Source organism: Equus przewalskii, chromosome 3 (assembly GCF_037783145.1).
Source record: "Equus przewalskii isolate Varuska chromosome 3, EquPr2, whole genome shotgun sequence".
Taxonomy (NCBI): Eukaryota; Metazoa; Chordata; class Mammalia; order Perissodactyla; family Equidae; genus Equus; species Equus przewalskii.
Genome location: NC_091833.1, coordinates 108,218,482 through 108,246,062, shown reverse-complemented (window position 1 = coordinate 108,246,062; position 27,581 = coordinate 108,218,482). Strand labels below are relative to the sequence as shown.

The 27,581-nt window shown below is 40.1% G+C and overlaps 1 protein-coding gene across 1 annotated transcript in view; it reads left to right on the top strand.

The window, feature by feature from the left end:
• The first annotated feature begins 4,412 nt into the window (after positions 1-4,412).
• CPEB2 (cytoplasmic polyadenylation element binding protein 2) overlaps positions 4,413-27,581 on the top strand; it is a 68,296-nt gene continuing 45,127 nt past the window's right edge. Inside the window, 5 exon segments of the mRNA XM_070613219.1 lie at positions 4,413-5,299; positions 5,301-6,284; positions 9,162-9,443; positions 10,219-10,308; positions 18,969-19,059. Of these exon segments, the coding sequence (XP_070469320.1) occupies positions 4,610-5,299; positions 5,301-6,284; positions 9,162-9,443; positions 10,219-10,308; positions 18,969-19,059 (2,137 nt within the window). The 5' untranslated portion in view covers positions 4,413-4,609.

The following is a 27,581-nucleotide window of genomic DNA, read 5'->3' as shown; positions in this document are numbered from 1 at the left end:
AATCCTGAGCTGCCCTATCTGTCTGTCCTCACTCACTTATCCTGTCAATGCCTGGAATTATCTTGCCTTGCTTATAATTCCTAGGAACATCTGGGTGGTGTTTGGGTAGCCCCTGCCAGCAAATAAGTCACTGATAAACACTCTCATTTTACTACAGTATACTTTTAGCTATCATTCTGTAAAAGTGCTATTCATTCATTCACCAAATTCCTTCATTCAGTGCATGCCATTTGATAACTCCTGGGTGCCTCCTGTGCCCCAGGCATTGTTGTAGGTGCCAATGATGCAGCAATGAACAAAACAATGCACCTTCCCTCGTGGGGCTTGTGATCTAATGGGGAGGACAGATAAACATTTAAGTACACAGTGTGCCAGACAGAGAAAAATCAAACTGCCTACAAGGAATAGGGAGGCTAGAATGGAAGGAGGGGGTTGCTGTTTTACGATGGTGATCAGGGAAGTTATCACTGAGAACATGAGCTTGAGCAGAGACCCAAAAGAAGTGAGAGAGAGGCGTGAAAAAGTAGGAGTGAGCCCCACTGGTATTTAGGGGCTAAGTATTCCAGGCAGTGGGAATTGCAAGGGGAAAGGCCCTGCAGCTGCCCTGCGGCTGACTTGGCCTGATGTGCTAAAGAAATAAGCACTGCATTGTGGGTAGAAATGGCCAGAGGGCAGGAGGCAGGGGTAGGAGGCAATCATGAAGAAACTCTGGTTATTAAAAATCTTTTGACTTTTATTCTGAGAAAATGTAAGCATTTAGTCAGAAAAGTTGACGCGATCTGTCTTCCATTTTGGAAGGAACATTCTGTGCTGAGAGTGGTAGATAGTAGAGGATCAAGATCAGAAGCTGGGAAACTAGTTAGTAGGTAAAAACAATTCGGAAGAGAGATAAGGGTGGCCTGGACCAGGTTGCTTGTGGTGGGAGTGTGAAAAGTAGTTGGATTCTGGATAAAATTTAAAGGTAGGACATGTTCTGATGGCTCAGATATGCTCTAAGAAAAACAGAAGGATGACCCCAAGGTTTTTGGCGTGAGCAATTAGAATAATGGAGTGCTGTTTACTGAGATGGGGATTAATGAGACAGGGGAGGTGAATTTTGGACATGTTAACTTTGGGATGTTTATGAAGCCATGTCCTGAGCAGGTGGGGGGAGGATCTCGTGTGCCATGGGAGGGCTTGGCCTTAGATGGGAGAGTCGGGTGTGGACACCCCATGTAGTTGAAGGGAAGGTGAGGTCTACAGGGACAGATGCAGAGTGACTGGAAAAAGTTGCTGTGACAACCTGTGGAAGCTTTCCTGTAACCGCTCCTATTTTCTCAGCGAATTAGGAAGCCAGGTCAGCAGCAGAAATTGAGGATAGGAGAGAAGGCGTGAGGAGGCTTCAACACAGAGGAGAAGGTGTGAAATAGTCTTCTAGGACAGTGTTTTTAAATTTCAGCTCATGACCTAATCATGGGTCTTAAAGTCAACCTAGTAATTTGAGATCAGTTTAGTGATTCAAAAAAGTAAATAGAATTTAAACACAGAGTTCGTTGCACATATTAAGAGTAAGGATTGCTTAATAAGAGCTTTGTTTCAGGTGCATGTGTGAATGTGTGTGTTCTGGGTTGTAGCAAAAATATTTTTAAAAGCAGTGGTCCAGGACAGTAGGAGGAAATGAACAAGGGACTATCAAGTAAGTCAGGAACTGAGTTAATGGTCAAATAGTTAATATATTTTCATGTGAAAAAGATTATAATATAGACTCTTAAGAACCTGACATTGGATCTGCCTGAGGGCCACAAGCCCTCCCCACGGCCCACCCATCCCCACCCCCACCCCCACTATAGGAAACCTTTCTGTTTCAATATTTTCAATGGTGGGAGCTCATCAGCTTAAAAATTTTAGAATTCACAATAACTTTTCTCTCTATAAAAAATGGGACCCTCACAACACTCTCTGAGATGTTAAAGGAATAAGTAGAAGATTGCAGAGTTGGCCTTTGGAATTTGCTGTACTGAATATGAAGTTTGACCTCATTACATAATTCCAAACTTGATGGCTTTTCTCCATTTTGGAGAGCTCTAAGTCCTTTAAAACAAAACCAGTATCAGAACACCAAGAAATCTTTCTGTTAAAACTTTAGCCAAGAATGGCACCACTTGGCTTTTGAATATATCGATCTCTCTCCTCCCCACATTGCATCAACTGCAATTTTAATGCATGATTGAGCTAAGTTTTGTGCCTCTATTTTCTCCCTGTTTCAAGATTTGCTGTTGGATCTGCAGATGATTCCAATCAAATGTAACTTTACTTAGGAAAAAATTCATTCACTTTTAAGACTTTACATGCCTCAGTTGTTGAAATAGTTTTTCCCGTAAAACACATTAGCAAATAATAGTTAAGAATATGTCAATAGGTGCTGTGAAAATGGCCATTTATATTCTTAATTCTAATGAGCTCAGGTTATTTGCTAGACATTGTAATTTAGAATAATAAAAGTACTTTTCCAGTTCTATATTTTGCTTGTTAAAAATGGTTTTGAGATTATTAACTCGAACCAATTTTGTATATACTTGACCAACTTCTGAACCATTTATGAGTTTTCTTTTAAGTACTTTTTCCTTATTGTAAAGGCAATATCAAATAGTTCATTAGATAGGATATCAGACATAAACATTATACATTAAACGTATTTTCCTCTTGCAATGTTGTTCTCTTTCTACCGTATTTATTCTGATTTATATATAAATTTGAAACACTGAAGTAACAAAAGCAGAAATGAAATTTAATTATTTTATGAGGACTCAAAAAGGTACACTCTGCCTACACTAGTAAGAATGTGCTAATTTATAACACTATTTAGTCTTAGTCCGGTTGTAAATCAAAATCAAGTAGAATCTGAATCCACTTTCTGTTGCTTTGGGGATTCGTTTATGTTCCAGGACTCTCTCAGTAGTTTCACTTCTCTAAACGCCAAGAAAAAGTTAAAATTGCAAAACAGAAACATGAAATCCACATCTTCTTACATAGTAAGGACCACTCTGCTATTCGCTACCTAGACACATATTTTTATTTTTTCTCTATGTAAAATGTTTTTTGAGAAAGTACATACACAGGATTAGTTCTCTTCTATTGCTTCCGAGAGAGCTCTACCATGGAAAGCTCTCTCCCCTCCCATTTTGCAAGCCTCAACAAGTCTGTTGCTGAGTCAGAACTTCCTTTTTTCCCTGATGTGAGAAATCTTTCTCCCTTGAAAATTCATAAAGCTTCGGAAATGTTTAAATTAGAGTCTCCCTGGAGGGAAGGGGCGGGAATGCCAGAATGAATGTGGTGGGGAGGAGTCCCACCCACAGCAGCCCCGATGATAGCACATTAAATGCTTTTATGAAGTAGGAAGACTTGGAGCAGGCCCAGGGTTACCATGGGAGCTCGCTTCGGAACCCATTATAGGCATATACGTGTGTAAATAACCACACGGAGCCGTGTTAGGTTCCAGGGACTTTGTTCCTCATTAATGAAGTGAAAATGTTTGGTATACAGCCGGGGCTTCATGTTTACCCTACAGAAAACACCTTCACGCAGCTGCAGGAAGGAGCGTGACAGCACGCAGCAAGAGAGGCTAAAAACGGAAACAAGCCTGAGAAGGCGCTTTCTAGGGCGACGAGGAGGGCTCCAAGTCGGGGACCCGGGGTGCAAGCGGTGAGGGGCGAACCGCTCGGCGGTGTGCAAGGCAGGCAGAGCCCGCACCGGCCAGCTGGCCAAAGGACCTCCGTGCCGAGCCGGGACGGCGGGAGGGGCCGGGGTCCCCGCTCAGCTCGCGCAGGGCAGGCCGCGCCCGGCCGCCTTGGCTAGGAGTCGCTCCCCGTCGGCTCCCCGGCCTCAGTTTCCCCCGTACACCAGCCCCGCCCGGGGAAGTCCCTGTCGCGGCGGTCAGGCCTCATGTGACTGAGGGCGGGGCGGAGGTGACAGAATGGAGGCGGGGCCGCGAGGGCGACGGGGCGGAGGGTGAGAGAGCGCGTGCGACCGAGGGCAGGCTTTCAGCGGACCCCGCGCGGGGAGGGGCCGTTGCCCAGGAACCGTCCGCGCCGCCCGCGCGTGCTCGCCCTTGTGCGCGCGCGCCCGGCGCTCAGAGCCCAGTTGGCCGCCCGCCTCCCTAACCGGCCTCTCTCTTTTCCCTGGGCGCGGGAGGGGCCCTAGGAGACGCGCCGCGCGCTCCCGCGCTCCCCCGCCCTCCCTGGAGCGCGAACGCGCCCCCGGCCTAGCCTGCATATTAATAAGGGGCGGGATGGGGGGCGGGGCAGCGGGGGCGCGGCGGCCTCGCGCCCGCGCGTGCCAGGACGCACCGCGGGGGGCGGTGCGATTGTGAGGTGGCGCTGACGCACGTTCCGGGGTTCTTAAGCGGCGAGGGCGGCGGCGGCGGCGGTGGCGCCCGAGCCGGTCTCGGGAGGCGGCGGTGACCGCCAGGAGGGGTGGCGGGGCTGAAGTCGGTGCCCCTGGCTCACTCACGGTGTCCCTCTCTCACTGACTCCCCCTCCTTCCACCACGGCAGCGCCGCCCCAGATCTGGCGGCTTCCTAGGCGGGGCAGCGGACGGGGCGCGTCTGCTCCCGCCGCCGCCGGCCCGATAAATGAGGGACTTCGGGTTTGGGGTGCTGCGGACAGCCCCGCTCCGAAGCAGCAGCCCCAGGTCCCTGTTCAGTGGCGGGGCGTACTGTGCCTACGCCGCGGGGCCCGCCGCGGCCGCCGCCCCGCTGCCCTCCGCCACGCCCTTCGGCCCGCTCTCGCCGCCGCCGTTGCCTGTCACCGGCTTCTCGGAGGGCGCCTCCCCCTTCTCTATCCCCCTCGGCTGCGGCGGCGCGGGCAGCTCGGCCGCCGGCGCTTCCTCTTCCTCCCCGTTCCTGGCGCATCAGCAGACCATGCAGGATGAGCTGCTGCTGGGGCTGACACAGCAGCCGGCGCGGCCGCTCTCGGGGGCGGCGGCCGCGGAGAAACTCCCCAACCACCACCCCGGCGGCGGCACGAACGCGGGTGTGACCCACCTCCTCCCCTCCCAGGACTTCAAACCGAGTCTGCACCACCCCTCCTCCTCCTCCGCCTCCTCCTGCTGCTGCTGCCGCACCTCCTCCCCGCAGGACTTCAGTAAGCGGCAGCAGCAGCAGCTGAGCAGCCAGAAGAGGAAAGAGTTCAGCCCTCCCCACCTTCCCCACCCTCCGGACTCGAAGCCGCCGCCGCTCCACTGCCCCGGCCGGTTCAGCCCGCCGCCGCCGCCCAGCCCGCTCCTCCAGCCGGCGCAGCTCGCCCAGCGCCCGCAGCAGCAGACAGCAGCAGCAGCAGCAGTTCAGCCTCCCGCATCCGCAGCACCTCCCGCCGCAGGACTTCGCCCCGCGGCAGCGCCCGGCCGACCTGACCCCACTCCCGCAGCTCCAGCCTTCGCCGCCCGCAGCCCCGCGGCGCCGCCACGGAGGCGCGGGCAGCCCTCGCAAGAGCCCGGCCGCGGGTGAGGGCAGCGCCGCCGAGCCCCCCAATGCGGGCTTGGCCCCCTCGACGCCGCCGGTGAACCCCGCGCCGGGCTCCATGGAGTCCCCCAACCACCCTCTGCTCAACAGTCCCAGTAACCTCCTGCCCGGCGGGGCGCTCGGCTCCGGCGCCTTCAGCAGCCTGCAGAGCCCGGACCTTCCGCACCCGGGCGGCGGCGTCGGCAGCGGGGGCGGGGGGCCCCCCGGAGGCGGAGGGGGAGGCGGCTCCGCGTCGCCGCCGCCGCCGCTGCCCGGCTTCGGCACCCCCTGGTCGGTGCAGACCGCGTCGCCGCCGCCCCAGCCCCAGCCCCAGCCGCCGCCCCAGCCCCAGCCGCAGCCGCCGCCGCCGCCCCAGCAGCCGCCGCAGCCGCCGCAGCCCGGCTCGTCGACTGCCACCCCGGGCGGCGGCGGCGGCGGCTCGCTCAGCGCCATGCCGCCGCCCAGCCCCGACTCGGAGAACGGCTTCTACCCCGGGCTGCCGTCGTCCATGAACCCGGCCTTCTTCCCGAGCTTCTCGCCCGTGTCCCCGCACGGCTGCGCGGGACTCAGCGTGCCAGCGAGCGGCGGCGGCGGCGGCGGCGGCGGCTTCGGCGGCCCCTTCTCGGCGGCCGCGGTGCCCCCGCCGCCGCCGCCCGCCATGAATTTACCTCAGCAGCAGCCCCCGCCGCCCGCGGCGCCACAGCAGCCGCAGAGCCGGAGGTCGCCCGTCAGCCCGCAGCTCCAGCAGCAGCACCAGGCGGCGGCCGCCGCCTTCCTGCAGCAGAGGAACTCCTACAACCACCACCAGGTACGGCGGGCGGCGGCGCCGCGGGGCCGGAGACCGGGCTCGGCCCGGAGTGGCCCGAGAAACGGCGATGAGGGCTGCCTGCCCCAGTGAGCGTGGGACGGGGAGGGCGGACCAGGGTGACAGAGCTCGGGACAGCAGTCCCGGCGGGGCGGCAGGGCCACGGGGGGCTGAGGCTCCGGAGGCGAGTTCGCGCTGGCAGCCCGGGCCGGGCGCCCCCTCGAACGCCCCGGCGCGGCGGTGGGGGCTGGGGCAGGGCCCGAATGGCGCCGGGCCCGGGGGCGCGGGCGGGCGCGGCGCCTCTCCCGTCCCTTGTAGCCGGCGGCCCCTGGCCGGGCGGGCCGCTGTCGGAGCGCCTCGAGCCCGGGAGACGCGGTGAGGCCGGGCTGGGCCGGGGCCGGCGGGCTCGAGCGGCGGCCTCCGAGGGGCGGCGGGGGCAAGCGAACTTGGGGATCGCAGACGGGGTGTGTGGGGAGCCCGTGACTCTTCCTCGACGTCCGAGGAGGGCACGGGCCGAAAGGCTTTTTGCTTTCGAGTTTGCTGCTTACTTGGCCAGCGAGGACTCTCGCCGGTCAAGCGGTGGCCGGCGCCGGCCCGGCTCTGCCCGGGGAGCCGGTGTCGGCGGAGGAGCCGCCCGGCGCGCTCCCGCCGACCTTCCTCCCTCCTGGGCTCGGTGCTCCGAGCTGTCAAAGGACTCGCGAAAAGAAAGTGCGGAAACTGACACTCTCTAAGATTCAGTTTCTGTGGTTTTTAATATTTGGGTGATATGTTCTGGGTTTTCAAGCAAAACTATACTTGAACTGGGGTTAGTGTGTTACCTTGAAGAGAAGACGCTAGTACATTTTTTGGTGGTCTTAACCTTTTCTTGAATTGTGGGGTGTCTATGTTTTAAGTAATGTAATCATGAAATAACACCGGGCAGGGTTGTTTTTTATTCATCCGGGTCCTTTTTGATTCAAGCTCTGTTTTGTTATGCCCTCACTACAACGTTTGAGTGACCGCTGGCTTGGTTAACTGACATTGAAAGAGTGTCTTGTCCTTTTTTGATCTGGTCAGCATTTATTATAGTGATCATTTTGTTTAAGGCCGTTTTCGTGATTAGGGATTGAGAGAGAAGCAAAACTGGACCTGAACCAGTGCGTGCTTACTCATATAACTTTTTGCGTTGACCAGTCAAAGTTTTCAAGGGTTAACCTTTTTAAAAGCTGAATACTATCTAAATTAATCAAAGTAACAGTTAACAGTTTATTTAAATTAACCAGAATAACAGTTAACAGTTTTTGTTGAATCACTGGTTTCTCCCTGAGAAAGGAGAATAGGCCTATAAGGATTGTAAATAGGTGATTTTGTAATAATTCCAGTTTTTCATGATTTATGTAATCTTGGGAAACTATCTTTTGTGGGTGAGGGTCTTCATTTTTTAACTAGAAATTTGCCACAGAAAATTATCTGTAGGTATTTTTGTATTGTTAAAGCCATGGTGTAGACGGTTAAAAGACCATGTATCGTGATCCATATTTAAGTATATTTATCTATAATCTGCTTTTTGTCAAAAGATGGGTCTCGCAGTGGAGTGTAAGAGGTCACACAGCTGTCATATGGAATTTTAGATCACTGGAAGAGAACTTTGAACACTATCAGTGAGGAAAGTAAGGCCCTCAAGAATGAAGTGATTTGTCCATGGTCCCTTAGCTATGCTTTGAATTATGTGGAGGGTGAAATGGTAGTATATATTCATGATTATATTAGCATTTGAAATTTTTTAAAAAAATACGTACTACAGACTAGAGTTTTTAAGAAAATTGTCTTGTAAGAAGCAGGTCTCATTTGAAGAGTGCTATATTTATTAACTTATAGTGACTGCGTGGTCCATACTTCCTTTGGCTAAATGTTAGCACAAAATTATTAAAGTGTAAGTTTATTGATAATATAATTGCTGGCAATTAATACTTTAAAAAAATGTACAATTATAGCCTTTTGGTGGATTTTCCATTCTTTGATGACTTAACTTTTTTGCTGTAGGTTCTAGTTTGGAATATAATTTACTTTTGAAAATGAATGGAGTTAATGAAGACTTGTATTATTAAGATCTTTACTAGAGTATCAAAGCACATAGTTGTTTATCTTTGTGTATCAGTGGATCCACCTATAGGTAACATTAGATAATTGCTTAACAGTTCATGGATAATTAAGTGAAATAAAAAACAGAAGTACTTTAAAAGAAACTATACTAAAACTTGAATAAAATATCTTGAGTTGAAAAAACAATTCCAAAAGAGACATTTCCTATTATTGTCCTTATCCCAAAAGGCATTTTTAATTTGTGCAGCAGAGTGACACCAAATGTTATCATTATCCACTTTTGCAGTGGTACAACTTGTTTTAGAAACCTAAAGTCTAAATATTTCACTCATCTGGATGGGATAATTTAATTAATAAAGACTGTGTTTTTAATTTGGTGCCTGGCAGAATATGATTGCTTTAGGATCACAGTGTAGGTTTTATCTTGAAGGATCTTCAAAGTTAATTTCAATTTAAAAGTATTTATTTTTTTCTTCATGTTTATCCTGTATCCGGTTCCCTCTAAAAGGAAAAGAAGTTACTACATGGTTCTATTTTAGTAATTGTCGTGAAATATCTGTTTGATTTGTTATAATTTGTAGTACACAGAGGATGAAAACTTGCCTAGCATTAAGTGAATGTTTTCATATAGCAAAATCTGAAGCCTATTACTTTTTATAAACTAGTTAAGATATATTCTTTGCCCTTATATATTTCATTTTTTAAAGATCATATAAATTCTTAGCTCAGGTCTAAAATTTGAATTTGAATTATCAACGCTTTAAATGCTTATAATTTAAATAGATCTGTTTTCTCCAGCCTCTTCTGAAACAATCTCCTTGGAGCAACCATCAGAGCAGTGGCTGGGGCACTGGAAGTATGTCCTGGGGAGCAATGCATGGCAGAGATCATCGTAGAACTGGAAACATGGGAATTCCAGGAACTATGAATCAGATATCTCCATTGAAGAAACCATTTTCTGGTAATGTCATAGCACCACCGAAATTTACTCGCTCTACTCCATCACTGACTCCAAAATCTTGGATTGAAGATAATGTGTTCAGAACAGACAACAATAGTAATACACTCTTACCCTTACAGGTAAGAATGGTATGTAAATTGCCTTATTTCTAATGTTAACCTTTCAAAATAGGAAATTGGGTGGTGGTAGTAGTATGGTAAAATTAACAGATTTAAAAAGGGAAAGTTCTAGTTTTTAAGCATGTAATTTAATTATCAAAGGATAAAATACCTATACAGAGAAAATTGAGACTATAAGAAATTCTCTAAACACACAATAGAAAATAAGATTCATAAAATGTAGAAAAACTTGCCGTGTTTCTTAAATACATATTGAAGCTTTTTTTGGCAGCTCCTTAAGAATGCCTTTATTAATCTTTAATAGGCCACCAAAATAGTTTCTCCTGTAATATAGCTAAACTAAAATGTTTATAATCGTGCATAGATTTGACTATGGTTAGCTGTATGTATATTAGAATATACTTAGTACAGCTGTGATTTTTGGCAAAATAATATTAGGGCTTTTAACATCGAATTAAAATTTGTCTTCACTCGTCCAATGACTGTTTTTTCCTAAATGTGGCCTAATAGTTATGGCGATTAGACTTTTTTTTCCAGGTCTTTTAGTATTTTGTTGATATTACAGGTTAATGGAATTCCCTTATGGTTATTTAAAATAAGGTGGTCATTTTTTTTTTTTTCTAAAACCTTTAGGGGACAAAATGAAGATAAAAGATAGAAAGAACTTTTAATTGTTTTTTTCTTTTCTTTTCTTTCTTTCTTTTTTTCTTTTTTTGTGGGTGGGTATGGGGAAGAGAACTGCTTATTTCTGATGAAAACTTCTATGCTATTGAAGGTGAGATCTAGTTTGCAGTTGCCAGCTTGGGGCTCAGATTCACTCCAAGATAGTTGGTGCACTGCAGCCGGAACATCCAGAATAGACCAGGTAGGCTGCACAGTGTATATTTTTCAGGATTTGGGCTAGGAGTTTAGTATTTATATTATGAGTAGGATTTATGATTTACTTTCTGATTATACCTATTTAAGGATATGTCAGAGAGCATTAAAACAGTTTATTTTCAAAGGGTCACTTGACTTAAACTTCGTAATATAAAATGCTTCATTTTCAATTTTAAAAGCAATTCATAATCATTTTATATTTCCAAGACGTAATAAATTTGGTTTTGGAAAAAATTATGCACCCAAGAGCACCTATCTTTAAACATCAGTCAAACTGAACATTTTATCTTCTTTCAGAAATACTTGCAATTAGGTACAAAATCATGTTTACATAACAACCAACTTTACGTTTCATCAGTATTTTATAGAAATTTTTAGTAAATTTTTGTCATGAAATCTGCTACATTTGTTTTGAGATACATTTCTTAAAAAGCCCTATCTTCAGTTTTTTTCACATTTATAAAAACTTCATGGTATAGTATTTCTTTATTCTAAATTTTATGACTGCTCTTATATACTGTCTTCTTCCAGATAATCATTTTCCAGTGAAAAACCCTGAATCAAAAAGCTGGGAGTTAGTCTTAATCAAATTACCTTCAAGCCCTTTATGATTACAAAATGCTGCCTCTTTTCCTGCCAACTAAATTTGAATGCATAGTGGGTACCAGATGATGAGAATTATTACAGGACAAAAAACTTAATCCTTACATAGGGGATTCTTTCCTAGAGTCCAAGTTTGAATGTGCATAGACTTAACATTGTGGGAGTCCACTGAACAGAGCTATGTTATCCTTAGCTAAGGCTTTTCCTTAGTTACTAATTTATCAGCATGAGATTATTTTACAAGTAAGGACTATATAAAAAGATTAGTAATACATTTGCAAATAGCATTCTAATCTGGAGGGTTAGCAGTAACTTCAATAATCAACCGTTAGCACTTGTTTTAGGCAAGTCCTACCTCTTTACCAAAGTAGTTCTGCCAAGATCTCCACTTAGAAATAAGTAATTATCTCATATAATTTGTAGTTTATTTTCTTGTTAATGTAAGTTAGCTATCCATCTATTTCTACTCTTTTTTCCACTCTGGTTCTGTTAGGCCATATTAGTGATGTTTTTGTAGTAGCACTTTTATGTTGTTCAAATTGAAAACATAAATACCTAGGAAATGGTATGGTAGAAAAGGAAAATTATGATAATTATTTTGAAGATGGCAAGGGACATGTTTTTAGAGAGGAAAGGACATAATTATTCAAAGAGCATTTGCAGAAAGAAGCAGTAGAATACATATATGGGAGGTATATGTATCTATGGAGAAGAAAGAAGACAGATTAGCTGCCATAAAGGGTAGAAGGGTCGGAGAGCATATGTTGAGAAGTTAGGTTATTGAGATGATGATGTCAGTTAATAGAATGCCAGAGAGTAGAGAGAGGTGAGAACCAAAGGAAAGTTTTCAAACTGGGTCCTGCAGAGGTACCCCTGGGGCTGCCACAGGATGAGGGCCTCTAGCCCTCCCACTTAGAGGATCAATGAAAGCCACTCTGCTTTTACCTATTTTGTAACCTAGGATTTTAGGTAAATTCATTTTAGAAAAAGGATTTTGGTGCTTAAATATATATGTATATATTTTTTGTAAACTGCTGAGATACTGGCATTCCCTGTGGACTCTTTAGCCAGAGGCATAGTATAATGAAGCCGAAAAGACTGGTGAAAAAAAGATAGTGGAAAGTGAACTGAAGTAGAAGGAAAGGAGATCTGAAACCTGAATCTTCTTCCTCCTCCTCTCACAATCTTTATGACATTGGATGACAGTTTATGTGCTTTCATCTCTTTGGGTCATAGTTTCCTTATCTATGAAAGGAGGACCCTGAACTAGGTCATGTAAGACTTTTTTAGCTAGCTCTTATATTTTCTCTGATCTGTTTTGGCCATTTCTTTTATCCCTGGCCCCCCAGCCCCCTTTAGTTTTAGAATGCAAGGGTCTTGGTTTATTGGCAGAAGGGATGGGCATAGGTCCGAGGCAGTGGAGGGGAAGTATATGACCTCCCAACTGGTCTTAAAAGCACTCTTGTCATCTTCTTTGAGTACCCTAAGGGTACTTATTTTACAAAATTCAGTCTGTGTTTCTATCTTTCCATAAAAGGTTGAGGTATTTGAAGTTGAGGTTCTTAAAAATACAGCAGCAGCTACAAACTGCAATTGGTATCTTAAACCGTTGGATCGTTTCTCACTGTTTGGTGAAGTTATAGTAAATGCTTAAGCACTTAAATACCTAGGGAGATTATTTTCATCTCTGATTCTTTTTCATCCTATACATTTTAATACTAATAAATTTTAGTTAACAAATACATTATTTTAAAACATTTAACTTTTTATCTCCTTTAGTCTCAAATTGATGAAGCCTAAAACATACTAAATTCCAGAACTGAAGTCTTGATTCTTATACCTGGATACTTCAGGCCTTACCTATAATCGAATTCAGTAAATGGGAAAGAAAGAGTTTTATAGGTTGGCTTTATTTCAGCTGTATGTAAAATTCTTCAGGTTGGCATTTCCTTATTTTAAACTACTTAGTTTTTTATGGAAAAGTTTCAAATTTAAAACTTTTTAAAAGCAAATGTAAATTGTTATTTACATATCTGACTTTAAAATGAATATTAGATAACTCTATTAATTTCTTTAAGGCTAAGAATTCTTTTTCTTTAAAACACTATTAGCTAGTTACCTTTGCAAAAAATCATACTGAAAAGTGTAAATTCTAAATTACCTTAAAATTGAATTTTCAATTATTTATTAAGGTTCCAGTATATTTATTCATTAATACTTGAATATTTTAAATCAAAGAATAAATGTACTAATAGCTGAGGTTATTACTTACAAATTTATATCTGGCACATCAGTGCTCTATAAACAAAGCAATGTAACACCTTTAAAACTCTAACACAGACTGTGAAGCCTATAACATGTGTGTTGGCCTATCCTCTAGCTGGAGAATTGTCAATGTATTCAGCTCTAGATTTTTGTTTTTATAGAAGTTCTGCCTGCAGTTCACATAAATTACTTTGAAGATATTTTTCACCAATCTTTAATATCCAGGCTATTACGATAATGTGATAAATGATAATTGGGGATCTCTCTCAAAAAAATGTATTATTTGGAGTCTTGGTTCACCTTACCGAAAAACAATATATAGTAGCACATCAAGTTCAATTTTTCATTTAATAAAGCATTCCTTACATTATGGTTCTTAAGCTAGATGAGCTTCAGGGACATTGGTGGTCATCAAACTGTTATACCTACTGAAAGTGAGAGACAGTGAGCTTTCTTTTACCTGCTTGGGTAATGGATGCTTTCTTTTTATGTTTCCTGTCCTGTGTTCAGTTCTTTAATGGTACTCGGTATGTTCTTACACCATATATTTTCTACTTGGCTTTCCATTTTCTTTAACTTTTGTGAGTATTAGAATAGCTTTGTGGGGCTTTTAAAAAGGTTTTTAATTTTTTCTCAGACTCACTCTTAAAGAACTTTGTTAAAGATCAGAATAATAAAGAAAGTTCAAGAAATGTATGTTCATTATGTATGTGGTAGTATTTTAGTTATCCTTGGGATTTATGGGGCGGGGTGGGGGGGCAGAATACTGTTCTTTGCCTTTAAGAAAGTGAAAGTCCGGTTGGATGAATAAGGACTGTCCATGTGGTACAACTAGAGAACAATCTGAGAATATGGGATTGAGTGCCACCTCGTCTAGCGAGGCAGAGTAGCAGCACCTCATCTGCTAATTCAGTAGAGTACGCTAGCAGTGTGGAGTCAGGAATGTCTAATCTGTGTGTACTTGAAGTTGAGGACAATATTAGGACAGATTTGGTTTTTTTAAAGCAAAAATTGGAGAACTAAACACAAAAATACAACAAAAGCTGATCTTTCTACTTAAGCAGAAGAATACGTGTTCAGGTATCTGGTATATCTTTAAATATGAGGATATATGATTTCTCTATAATCCATCTGCTTTTGCTTTGGGAGACTACATCATTTTCAAGAGGAAAGGGTTCTCCTTGACCACTTCTTTTGAAATAGAGTAGGGTTTGGAATATATCAAAGCAAAAATATAACATCCTGTAAAAAAGATCTCTTAATTAAGTTTGACTTCCTTTTATTGTACTAATTTTAGTATTGTTATTGACCCTCCTTAGTTTTTTTCAGTGTTTATAATCTTAGGTCATCCTTTTTAAGTTTAGGATTACTTTATTCTTTCTGTGTTTTTCAGTCTAGAATTTCTAGACTGAATTTCACTTCTGTAAGTCTTTGTGGCAAATACCTGGGTTTAAGGAAATAATAAAATACTAGAATATAAGAGATTATAGTTTTCCCATCCCATGTTCTAATTTTTGCCTGTTCATTGTTTGGGATTCTAATCTCAGTTTCTGAAAGCTCATTTAGGGATTCTTTGCCAGATAGTTTTCATATTTAAAGTAGACTGGGGTAAATTTTTCCTGATAGAGATTCTTACTTTTGTGAAATATCTTGGCTGTTTTCAGATAGCCATGTAGTAATGAATGTAAGTTACATTGCTGTGATTTTTTCCATATTTATTTATGCTAATCAGTATTGGTGTGTTTATGGTTACTTTAAAATGGGTTCAGGATTTCCACTTAGTTTTTAAACCAATGGCAGTTTGTGTGAACACAAATTTTCCTAATATCCCTATTTCAAAAGAATGTGTAAATGTTGATTTTATAATCAGATGTTTCTGTTTTTGTTTTTATTTTTTTCAGAAATCATATTTTAATAGCCACACTTTACATTATGGAATCATCTGTATTTTTTTTTAACATGAACCTATAGGTTTCATTAAATCCAGAAAGAGATTTTGAGATGTCATGAGCTCTCTGCCACTCCAGGCTATTTTGTGTTTGTTGCTTTAAAAATGATTTGGGATGCAGCTGATACTTAGCAAAGTATAACTAAGCTAATAGTTTTAAAGTTGCTTTGCTATTTTCTTTGCTAAAGTAGAAGTTTGCTTCATGATGAAAGACTAGTATGCAAAGGAAAATAAAGGACCTTATAAGTGGGCGTCTCACTATTTCAGTTGGATATAGGCATTAAAGCTAAAGCTGTTAGGTGCTGGCCCCATGGCCAAATGGTTAAGTTTGTGTGCTCCGCTTTGGCAGCCCAGGATCCGTTGTTTCATATCCTGGGCACAGACCTATGCATCACTCATCCAGCCATGCTCTGGCGGCATCCCACATAGAAGAACTAGAATGACTTACAACTACTGTGTACTCAGGCTTTGGGAAGAAAAAAAAAAGGGGGAGAATGGCAACAGATCAAGAGATGTTAGCTAAGGGTCAATCTTCCTCACCTAAAAAAAAAAAATTGCATCCAATTTTTTTAAAAAGCCAAAGCGGTTCATTCATGCAGCTTTTTTGAATAACAGTTGTCAGAGTTGACTGTATAGTGGTCACTGATACTTACTGAATAGGTTGCTTATGTATTTTTCCCTTCATACCTTGAATATTGCCCATGGCCCATTGGCAGTATATACAGAATCACTTCATTCATTTTTCTGTGCCTTAAAACAAAATCACACTTCTTGAAATGGAGGTAAAGGGTGGCTAAAAGAAAAGGCTATGTAAGAAATATCATTTGGGTGGTATTAATAGTTACCATGAATTAAATTCATAGGTTGACTGAAGATGGGGCATAATCTGATTCTATTTCAAAACCATCAGCCAGAGAAGATAAAAAAAAAAACATTTTATTTGCAAGCATTTGTGGTAAATAGTATATAAAGTACTTATAATATATTCTAAGAACCCATATGATACAGCATACCAGTATTTCTGAGGTTTTTTGCTTAATTATATGAACAATTTTTATCAAGATAAATTTACATTTTTTAATTCTATTTTAAAAAACATATTGGAACTTTGAATGTAGTGACACTTAATCTCCATTGTGTGGTCAAAAATTCAAGTTGATAGCAAGGCCACATTAATATCTGAGGCTCATCTGAGTTTAGTCAATTAAAATTTGAGTACCTATTCCCTGGAGGTTCTGCGGATTTATAGTCCTTGATAATTACTATTTAAAAAGCACAGTCTTTGCCTTCACAGAGCTCAGCTTAAATATTTTTGCTAAGGTTTTATGGTAGAGATAAAGTTCTATTCATTCAACAAACATTTGAGAGCGAGCTATATTCCGTAATTAGAAGATCCCTACTCATAATTAGCTTAGAAGTTTAGTGGGAGAGGCAGAAAAATCAACTGTTCATAACTAATTTGTTATGAACAAGGCATAGTGGAAGCCCAGAAGATGGAAATATTTGAACAGATTACTAAAATTGTATGTCATTTTTGCCCAAGACTCATGCTTTTCTCTATTCCAGTTTTTATTTCATTTATTATATAGTACTTTGAGCTTTTTACTTTTGTTGTTTTTAAAGTGGACTGTAGGCATGATTTAGTTCAACATGATTATTTCAATTTCTATAAGATGGAACAGAGCCTAAAGTGGTTTAGTAACTTACTCAAGATCAAGAAGCTCAGTGCTTCCTAAATTACAATCTTTTGACCAGCAGCCTCAAGATCACCAGGAAGTTTGTTGGAAATACAGATCCTCAGGGGCCACTCCAAACCTATTGAATCAGACTCTGTTGATGGGTCCCAGCAGTCTGTGTTTAACAAGCCTTCCAGATGATTCGGAAGCATGCTCAAGTTTGAGAGCCACGGTTATAGCTCAGTGATTCTCTGTGCCTCCCTCACCGATCAAGGTCACTGTTCTAATGAACCCCTGTTACTGATGGGCATGATAACTTCAGGAGTCTAAGTAAAAATAAGTAAGGAGTACCAATATAGCTAACTGGTGATTAAGCTGGAATAAGAGCCTCTGGTCTAGCATTCTTTTCATCATTCAGTGTTATTTTTCACACTTTTAAATTCCTTGACAGCAACTTGTTTAGTCTACTATACTGGTTCTGGCCCCCTAGCTTTAAAAAGCTCACACAACCCTAATTTAAACATCAAAGAAGAGTAAATAAATCAACATATTCTCAGGAAAGCTTCTTATGTTTTTCTTTAGCTTTCTAAAAGACTGTTTCTGAATCTGCTCTGGATTGTGGATCCCTTTGGAAAACTGATGAAAGCCATAAATCTTTTCTTCAGAAAAACATTGTGGGTACACACACGTACAGAATGTTATATATAATCTCAGATTTCATGGTCCTTCTGGAAGCTTATGGACCCAGATTAAGAAGTGCCTAATTCTGATTTCTGTGGAGACGTTTTTTTCTGCTTTTCTGATTCTTTTATTTTTCTGTGTTAAACATTTTTTGAGAGTTGAAAATGGCCTGCCTGCCCTGCCTCTGCCACATATACATACAGTTGCACAAGCTCACGTACACGCACACACACTTAAATGGGGGGGAGGGGGTTAGCACTGACAGATTTTGAGAAAAGACTCCCTGTTGATTTGGGGGGCGTGGGCTAGTTGTGGTAGTTCCCCATGTATATTTGTTCAAATACATTGAATGTGTGTTGAGCAGAATACAGTATAAATTTGTGAGTGTTAAAAGAATGAAATTCCTTTTAGTAAGCACTTTGAGGACTTAACATTTAGCCAACAAGACTTCCAGCTGCACAAAAGACTTTGTTCTGAGACTTGAGGTAGGAAACTTCATGAGATGGGAGTGCTTTCACCCTTTCCTCCCCTACCTGCCTTTTTTGCAGAGGGGTGGAGGGAAGGGAAGAATTAGAAATGCAGAGACCAGGGGCCAGCCAGGTGGCGCAGTGGTTGGGTGTGCGTGTTCCGCTTCAGCGGCCAGGGCTTCGCTCTTTCAGATCCCTGTTGTGGACATGGCACTGCTTGGCTTGGCATGCCATGCTGTAGTAGGCGTCCCACTTACAAAGTAGAGGAAGATGGGCATGGATGTTAGCTCAGGGCCAGTCTTCCTCAGTGAAAAGAGGAGGATTGGCAGCAGTTAGCTCGGGGCTAATCTTCCTCAAAAGAAAAAAAAAGAAATGCAGAGACCAATATGTGAGGACTTTAGAGAGCAAGATTTGAATATAAATATTCTAGGTGTGAGTCTTTGTTCCGATAATAGTATCTCATGCTTTTGATTTTTACTGTATAAGATGATTATACATTCATTATTGTGAAATTCCGACTACTGAGTTAAATAACATAAATGTTTGATAGATGTTTAAAGTATGGTGCAATTGTGGAATGAAATTCTTTCACCCAAGATATTTATTTTTCAAGTGCCAGTGTCTATCTTCCTAGGTATATGAGAAAAGTTTAGAAGTTAAATAACGCTAAAAATGCTTTGTGTGTGTATAACATTTCAGAAATCTTTATCAGTTGAGAATGATAACAGAACTTATTTTAGTGTATTGCATTAATACTGCCAATGAAATAAGATTACTTTTGATATGTGATTTTGGAGATAAATGTATTAAATATATTGTCCTCTAATACAGGAGATATTATAGCTCATGAGATCCTTAGTTATTGGTATTGTCTTGGAATGCAAACTGATTATTAACACTATATTAATCAGATGTCCTGTTTTCTGTAAGAAAAGTTAGTATATTTATCATCACTTTTTGAAAAATTTGCATAGATTATATTGGTCTTTTTTTCCTTCTCTTCTAGGATCGAAGTAGAATGTATGACAGTTTGAATATGCACTCTTTGGAAAATTCCCTCATTGATATTATGAGAGCAGAGCATGATCCTCTTAAGGGTAGGTGACTTTTAAAAAAAATTTCTTATATCATCCACCACTTTATCTGCTTATCTTACCATTCCTTATATGAAAATGAGCACTAACTAGAACCTATGTCACCTATAAAATTCTATTATTAGTTAATAAGAACCCTTGTTTTTGTGAAATGTCATACTTTTTCCTTTATAGCTTATTTAGATTTATGCTGATTTATACAGAGAGAAATGTAAACCTATCTCTCTTGACTGGTTATTTAAGAAAAAAACACTATTGTTCAGTTCACCAGATGACAAAGAATGGATCTGAAAGTATATAGTGTGCCACTTTTCTAGAATTCTATCAAATATAGAAATATTACAAATAAATCCTTAGAATACTTGCATTCGCAATTTGCAGTGATTCCAACGTAGAATTGTCCAAGGTTAACTTACTTCCTCATTTTTCTTCTGCTGTCGTATCATGGGGTTTTTTTTTTTTTTCCTCCCCAAATCCCCCCAGTACATAGTTGCGTATTTTAGTTGTGGGTCCTTTTTTTTTAAGTTGTGGCATGTGGGACACCACCTCAACATGGCCTAATGAGCGGTACCATGTCCGTGCCCAGGATCCCAACCCTGGGCCGCCAAAGTGGAGTGCGAGAACTTAACCACTTGGCCACAGGGCCGGCCCATATCATAGGGTTTTGGAAGAGATGTTTTATAGTATCTTCTCTCAAGTAGAGAACAACTCTTCATAAAAGTTGGGGCAAATGAGGAACAGAATCAGCTCCACTGATCTCATAGTATCAGTCTTGTTAACTGTATCTGAAGAAATTTCATTAACATATTTGTTTTCATTTGTCTGTACATTACATGTTAGTAATTATTTTACATTTCTTTATACAATATATCTCTTTGCCTTTTACATCAATGGTGAAAATCTAGCGAAACTGTGTGAACTTGAATGATGAGAGATATTAGTTGTCTATTGCTGCATAATAATTTATCCTAAAACTTAGTAGCTTAAACCAACAATAAACATTTATTACCTCACACAGTTTCTGTGGGTCAAGAATTCAGGAGCAACTTAACTGGTTGGTTCTGGTTCAGGACCTCAGTTATACTTCATGGTGGGGGTGGTGGCACGGATTTTTTGCTTCTAACCTAAATCCAGCGTAGTTTTTTGAGTATCTGTATACTGGGGTCTTGTTCTTTTTCACTGTTATGCTGACAGTCCCAGTGGCATTTGTCTTGGATCTAATGTTTAAGAATAGAATCCAGCAGTTTATGATTATGAAGAATTTCCCTCTGTTTATTTCCTTAGCTTATCTAGAAAAAAAATTCTTAGAAATTCTAATACAAGATAAAGTCAGCATTAACTGTTACCAGTGGATAATGAAAAGTTTTTCATTGTTATTTCTCCCTGTCTTCTTTAAAAAGGCCTTTTGAAGATAATAAGAGCAAACATTCTCTGCTGCACTGTTAATTATCTCAGTTTTTCTTTTTTTCTAGCCTGTGTATAATAAAAAGTGGAGGGAAACCTAGAGAGAAGGCTTTGAAAAATTAAATGGAAGCAGCATACGGCTAAGAGGAATTTAATAATAATAATAAAAAGAAAACTTACGTAAATTCAAAATTCTTTTGTTAGAAAAATTATCTTTGGCCATGAGAAGGGGAAAAACATTCTTACCACCCCTTTAGGAATCATGGTGACAAATTTTTATTTCTGATTGGAGTTTTGTGTGTTCCACGTTTATTATGACAGGGACTAAAAAGAGAAAAAATAAATAAAAGAAAAAACACTTGAGAAACCTCCTCTGCATAGAATAAAGAAAAAGACAGATACTTCTGCAGATTGCCATCATATACCTATTTGAAATGATCTTGAAACCCAAGTGCTGCCACTTAAAGTTTTTTCTTCCTTTTCTTACTTGTACAAACTCCCCTGCCTTCTGGGAAATCATATTCTGTACCTTCCCTGCCACACTCCAATTGTTACACATTTTCTTTGGGCTGGACCTCAGTAAAATCTGCTAAAGCAAGGTTGTGACAAATGGAAGAAACCAATCCCTGAATTTGTTTCCCCTTTTTTCATTCCTGATCTTTAGGGCAGCTCTTCAGCCTCTACCCTATCTCATCTTTTACTCTCTTTCAAAAAATTCTGTCCTCTATTTAACACGAGGAAATTCTTTCTATTTTCCAAAAAATAGAATGAATCTTAATTTATCGTTTTAAAATGTTTTCAAGAAACAAGCCATTTACTTTGTCTTTCTTATGGGATTTAATGAAAAAGGAGAAGGAAGTTGTAGGGTAAATTTTTTTTAATGTATTTCTTGTTTCCCTTCATGTTAATGGTGAAAGCTCCTAGAAAATTTCTGTGTGAATTTGAGTGATGAGATTATAATAATTGTCTATTGAGGCATAACAAATGACCCCTAAACTTAACATCTTAAAACAATAAACATTTATCATCTTACATTTTTTTTGGGTTAGAATTCAGGAGCAGTTTAGCTGGTTAGATCTGGCTGAGTATCTTGTGAGATGGCAGTCAAGATAGTGGCAGAGGCTGCAGTCATCTGAAGGTTTGACTGGAGCTGGAGGTTCTTTTCCAAGATGGTTCACTCATGTGGCTGGCCAAGTTATTGTAGGCTGTTGGCAGGAGAGCTCAGTTCATCACCACATGGACCTCTCCACAGGGCTGCTCAAGTGTCCTCACGGTTAGTTGCTGAATCCCCCCAGAGCAAATGATAAAGCTCGAGGCGAATACCCCAGTGTGTTTCATGACCTACCTTCAGAAGTCTTACACCATCATTTCCATGATACCCCCCTAACTACATAGATCAGCCCTGCTCAACTGGGGAGGAGTCTGCTACTCAAGACATGTGAATAGTAGGAGGCCAGGATCACTGGAGGCCAGCTTGGAGACTGGCTTCCACAGAGATGAAAGGCAGAAACTGTAAATTTGCATTCACTTCTACTTTTCTAAAGGATAAGAGGAACTACTCAAGGTAAGATTTAGTGTTAGTAGAAGGAAAAGCAATCAAGCAGATCTATGGAATCCAAATCAGTCAGTGGCATGTTACTGACCTGACTGATTGTACTAACAGAAGGACCCTCCCATCCTCACTTAAGCCCAAAATACTTCACTACAGCTTTCCATTTTCCCACTCCCCAATGTTTTTTACAGGTCAGTAGGGAACCTCCATTGTTTAATTTTAAGGTTTTTAGGGTCTAGTATAGCAGGTGAGAAGGGTCTTGTCTTGTTGGGGCTCTCCAGGTGTGAAGTGATGGCAACCAAAGATGGAACTCTGAATGCACTTTATTCTACTAAGTGAGCCTACCTTTGTACCAGTCATTGTTCAAGACCCTGACTGAACGTTGTGTGAATCTGTTCTTGTGGAATGTATAGCCAACTGGAAAAAGAGAGACCTTAAGTTATATGTGTAATATACATATGTACATATAATATCCTAATATATGCACATCCTTTAGTACTTACATATAACTACAGAGTGTTAGAAGTACTATGGAGGGAGATTGTAAGGTGCTTAGGGAGGTAATAAGTGTGGGGAAGGGGTACCTAATTTTGGTGTGGAGTAAAGAAAGCTTAGACCTGAAGCCTGAGCAACACAGAGATGGAAAAATATTGGGGGGAAAGTGTCAACTAGACAAAGGGCCCAGGATGTATATAAGAGCTTGTCACAGTTGAGGAACCGAAAGCAGACTAGTCTTGGCATAGCCTGTTTAGGGCTGCCTGATGTTGATTGGGTGTAACACTGCTCAGCCAGGCCTGTGGAGTGTGTGCTGTCTTTTGCTGTGGATCGTGAACACTAGCGGACTGCTTTATACTTTCCTTAGTATGAGTGGCACTGACCAGTCTGTTTTATTTATTCTACAGTGGTTTCTTGCCATTAACATCCCATTTTCAGATGACTGTCTTGATTCTTGGCAAATATTTTCCTTTTCAAAGGATGGACAAATAATGGATTCTTTTAATTGTTAAAGTAAATCATGCTTTGCCAAGTGCAGTTTCGTGATTTTGCAGTTTTGTACTTGCATACCTATATGAAATAATCTGTGATCTTTTTGTGTTTGTGTGGGACAGTTCATTCGCCTTTAAACAAAAGAACAAGACAGTGATTATTGTTAAGGTCTCTTCCCTCCCTTCCTCTGGCAATTTTCAAAAAGGTCTTACTGTGTAAGCATTTTCACCAAAGTTGCTTACTCCCTCCCCCAAAGCATAATGGCAACCAAAATATTTAATTTCAACTCATAAAAGTTGATTTGAAAAGTATAGGAAGAAATGCAGTTTATATAACAGTTCTCGGGAAGATCTATCTCAGCTAGTCACAATGCCTTTACCAATGTTCCCTGAACAATTAAAGAGAATTCAGGAAAAAGTATTTAAAGCATGATTTTACACCAGCAAATGTTTAGAAGTGGATGCCTTTAAAATGTTTATTTACTGTGTGTTTTTGTATATCTAATGTCATTTTTATTACTTGACTGCTAAACACCCATTCTCTAAGACTCCTGAAGTAAGAATCTCTATTTTTTTTAAGGAAAATAACCCCTGAGAAAATAAGGAATTATTTCTGTAAGGCGCCAAGTGTTTGTGGGTAGTACCATATAAATTCTTGCCTCTTTTCTTTTCCCTCTGATTCTCTTCACTTGACGTTATATAAAATTCAAGTACAAAGTCACAAAATAACTTGTCTAAATTTCTAAAAGTCTCTGGCTGAGAACTTCCGTTTTAGAACATAAAAACTTTTGAGCTGGACAGAGGTTCTCAAACTCTGAGATCATGTTTAACATGCAAGTTTTAGGGCCCCACTCCTGGAGACTGTGATCGCAGGTTGTGTAAAGAGCACCCTAGGAGAAACTTTGGTATAGAATAAGATCAGAGATCTATGAAAGATCATAGAAATTTTAATGACATTTATTAAAATACAGTAAAGTGCAAAATAAAACTGATACCAATAATATACATGCCAGGGCAGTTATGTCACTCCTCTTACACTGTTCTGGCTTGTTCGCTCTGACAGAGAGAAAGATGAATTTCTCAGAACTAATTTTACTTTTCTCTAGCCACTTGTGTTTCCTGGAGTCAAAATTTTCACAAGTACCAAAAAAAAGTATAGATGAAAATCGTGTATACAAGAATGTCTTCGAAAAAAGCTAATTGAGGTGGGATTGCTTTATAAACTTTCAATTTTTAAATAAAATATTTACCTTTATTTTAAGAAGGAGTGAATAGAATTTACATATTCTTTCCCTTGATGGATTTTTTTTCTTTTTTGTATAGATTACTGGCCTTTGGTAAGAAGAAAAAGTCATTATTAACTTTGGAATGATGTCTATTAATATATGTATAGAAGCCACATACATTTTTTTAAATGTATTCTGACTTGAAGAGATGGTCACTGTTGTAATATACCTGATACCTTAATAACTTTACCCTCCAACTACTCAGACTTCAGTTCATCTTAAGGAAAGTACAGTTTACAAGAGTTTAACTTTATCATCAGTGAGAATATCTTCAGATTGAAAAGGAAATTATGAAAATGTAATAAAATGTAAAAGTTCTTGTTTTAGAAAAATCTGAAATATATCATGGATAGAGTTATTTATTTTTATTTCTTTTTAGGTGGTTGTCTTAATTAGCAACAGCATTATTAAATATGAGAACATAGTTGAGTTATTTCTTCCAAGCGTCTTTGAGTATTTAACTAATTGATTTGAGTTACAACAGCCTGCGTTTTTTTTCTCTTTTAAAAACTAAAACTCATCAGACAGAAATGACAACGAATTTTCTTAAAATCACATTTATTTATTCAGAGCATAGATGTGTTTACTAAAAGTTTATTACTTACCACAAAGCCTCTTTCTTAGGACTTAAAATATAGCCTCATAACTCTTACTTTTGAATTGAAAATAAAACAAAAATAATATTTTTTATATAGAACTTGCAGTGATAAAAGGAAGTACTTGGGATAGTTAAGGCTACGAATTTTAGCTGTTTATAGTATTTGAAAGATATCTGAGAATCTCTATTGAAGGTTTTCCCTCCAGAGTATAGGATTTATCCTTCTTAAAATTTTGTTTTCTTATTACCCAAATTAGTTTGTATTCATTACAGGAAATTCGGAAAAACTAGGAAAAACAGTTTTAAAACAGCAATAGTTCTACAAACTAAAATAACCACATTTGATATATTGATGTATAATTTTTCTAATCTTTTCTTTTTCTACATATAACCTTAAAATATTTGCAATATTCAAATCTTTATTTTCCCTTCAACCTGATTAACTTTTAAAAAGCAGTTTAAAAAATATATGTACATAAGTTAGAAAGTCAAATGGTGCCATAAGGCTTATATAACAAAAAATAGAAGTTTTCTTCTTCATTCTTCTCTATCTACTTCTGATTCCTATTCCTTAGAGATAGCCACTTTCAAGCTTTTTATTGTTTATTCAGGTAATTATTTGTAAATAATATGCTTATGCTTCTGTATTTATTACATTTTAGATATTATATGTTGACTCTTTACTTTGACTTCCCATTCCTAACACCTTTCCCTGCTCTGTCCTCACAAAATGATTATAGGACCACTTTTGTTTAGATTAGGGGGTGTATTACTGTGATAATGCAAGTAATATTCATAGGTGAACTGCATATATTTTGTACTGTAATATAACATTCTTTTTCATATGTTTGTTTTTCCTGGAATTGATCATTGTCTCTTTTGGCTTAGTTTTCTAAGTACTTGTCGGTAATTCTTCCCAAAATGTATCAATAGAACTGTGAGGCTTCTCTCAATACATGTAAAAACATCAGATAATCATCAGACATTTTTTTCCTGCCATTGGAGACATCTTCTTGTAGCCCTCCACAACTGTCATTTTAGAACTTCTCTAATCCTGGGAATTCTTTTTTCCTGTGAAATCCGTGTCCTGATCTCCATGTCCTTTTCTTAATGGTTAATGCCTTTGTTTTATTAGGCCTGTCTTACAGTACCTTCCTTCAGATGGGACATAAATTTTGAGACCTCATATGTATGAAAACATATTTATTCTACCTATATAACATGATAGGCTGGTATGGAATTATATATTAGTAATTTAGTGTATTGAAAGCATTGCTTCATTATCTTTAACTTCCCAGGTTACTATATGTATAAAATACCATTCTGAAACCTGTTCATTTGTATGATTAATTGCCTTGTTTTGTGTTTTTAAATTTTTTACTTTTCTTTCTGGAAACTTTTAGGATATTTTCTGCCTGTAGTTCTGAAATTTCATAATAATGAAATATGGGTCTTCTGGGATGAGGAAGACAGAGGAGTGGCTCTGCCTGCCTGTTGTCCATCTGTCCTTCCTTCCTTCCTCCCTCCCTCCCACCCTCCGTCCCTTCCTTCCTTTTTTTTTAATTCAGAGATTTATTTCCTTCAGTTCTTGGAAATTTGGGGTATTTCTTTGATAACTTATCCCATTGTATTTTTCACATTACCTGTTTCTGGAATTCTTGCTCTTCAGATATTAAACCTCCTATCCTCATAATCTGCTTTTCTATTTTCCATTGATTTATCTTTTGTTTGACTTTTGGAGAGATTTCCTCATCTCTTGTTTTTCAACTCTTCTATTGATTTTTTTTATTTTAAGAATTTTCTCTGGAGAACTTTTAAGACCCTCTTTAAAAAAATTCTCAGAACTTTCCTATTATCCTTTTTTCATCTTATTTCTCTTGAATATTTCTCTTTAAACACCATATTATAGTGTGAAGATTATTTTTCCAGTTCCTTGTATTGTTTATGCTTCTTCTAAGTTCCTCTTTTCTATTTGTTTGGTTTTGTTCTTTTTATTTATTGTGCTGGAGGCTTCTTTCAGACTTCTTATGATCTTTTGCTGCCCATTCATTTTTAAAGACAAGGCATAAAAATGGTGATTGGAAGCTCTTGCAGTTGGGGTTTATAATCTAGTGAGCATTACTAGAAGCCAAACAGGTAGAACTCTTACATTGTCTTTTTGATCTGGGAAATGGACTTGAATTCATATTCCTTTTTAATTGGAGTAATTGTCTCATTTATTTTGGATTCAGTAGTTTGTTTTTTTTTCCCAATGTATATATCTTTCACATGATACTGTATCATGGGAGCAATGACCACCTCCGTTTTTGCTTTATCTTGAATCAGCATCTGTCATAGTGCCAAGCTGTGTGGGGCACAGTAAGATGTTGGTTGAATGATTAAACATTTTTTTCACAATAATTCATATTTTTCATCAATATTATTTAGAACTTCTAAAATTATTTACACGCGTGTGCACGGTTGAACGTTTAGGTATTTCATTTTTAAATAAAATGCAGTGAGCTTTTTCTGTGTTTATTTCCATAGAATAGTCTTAAACCATTTATTTTTGTGGCTCTAGACATATATTGTGAACTTATTTTTAACTTTTATGACCGTTTATGCTGCTACTGGCAATGTTTGATTGCCCACTTGTTATTCTTAATATTATTTTCATTTAAAGTTCTTTTACATTTTAAGGTTTTGTATCCATTATTGGT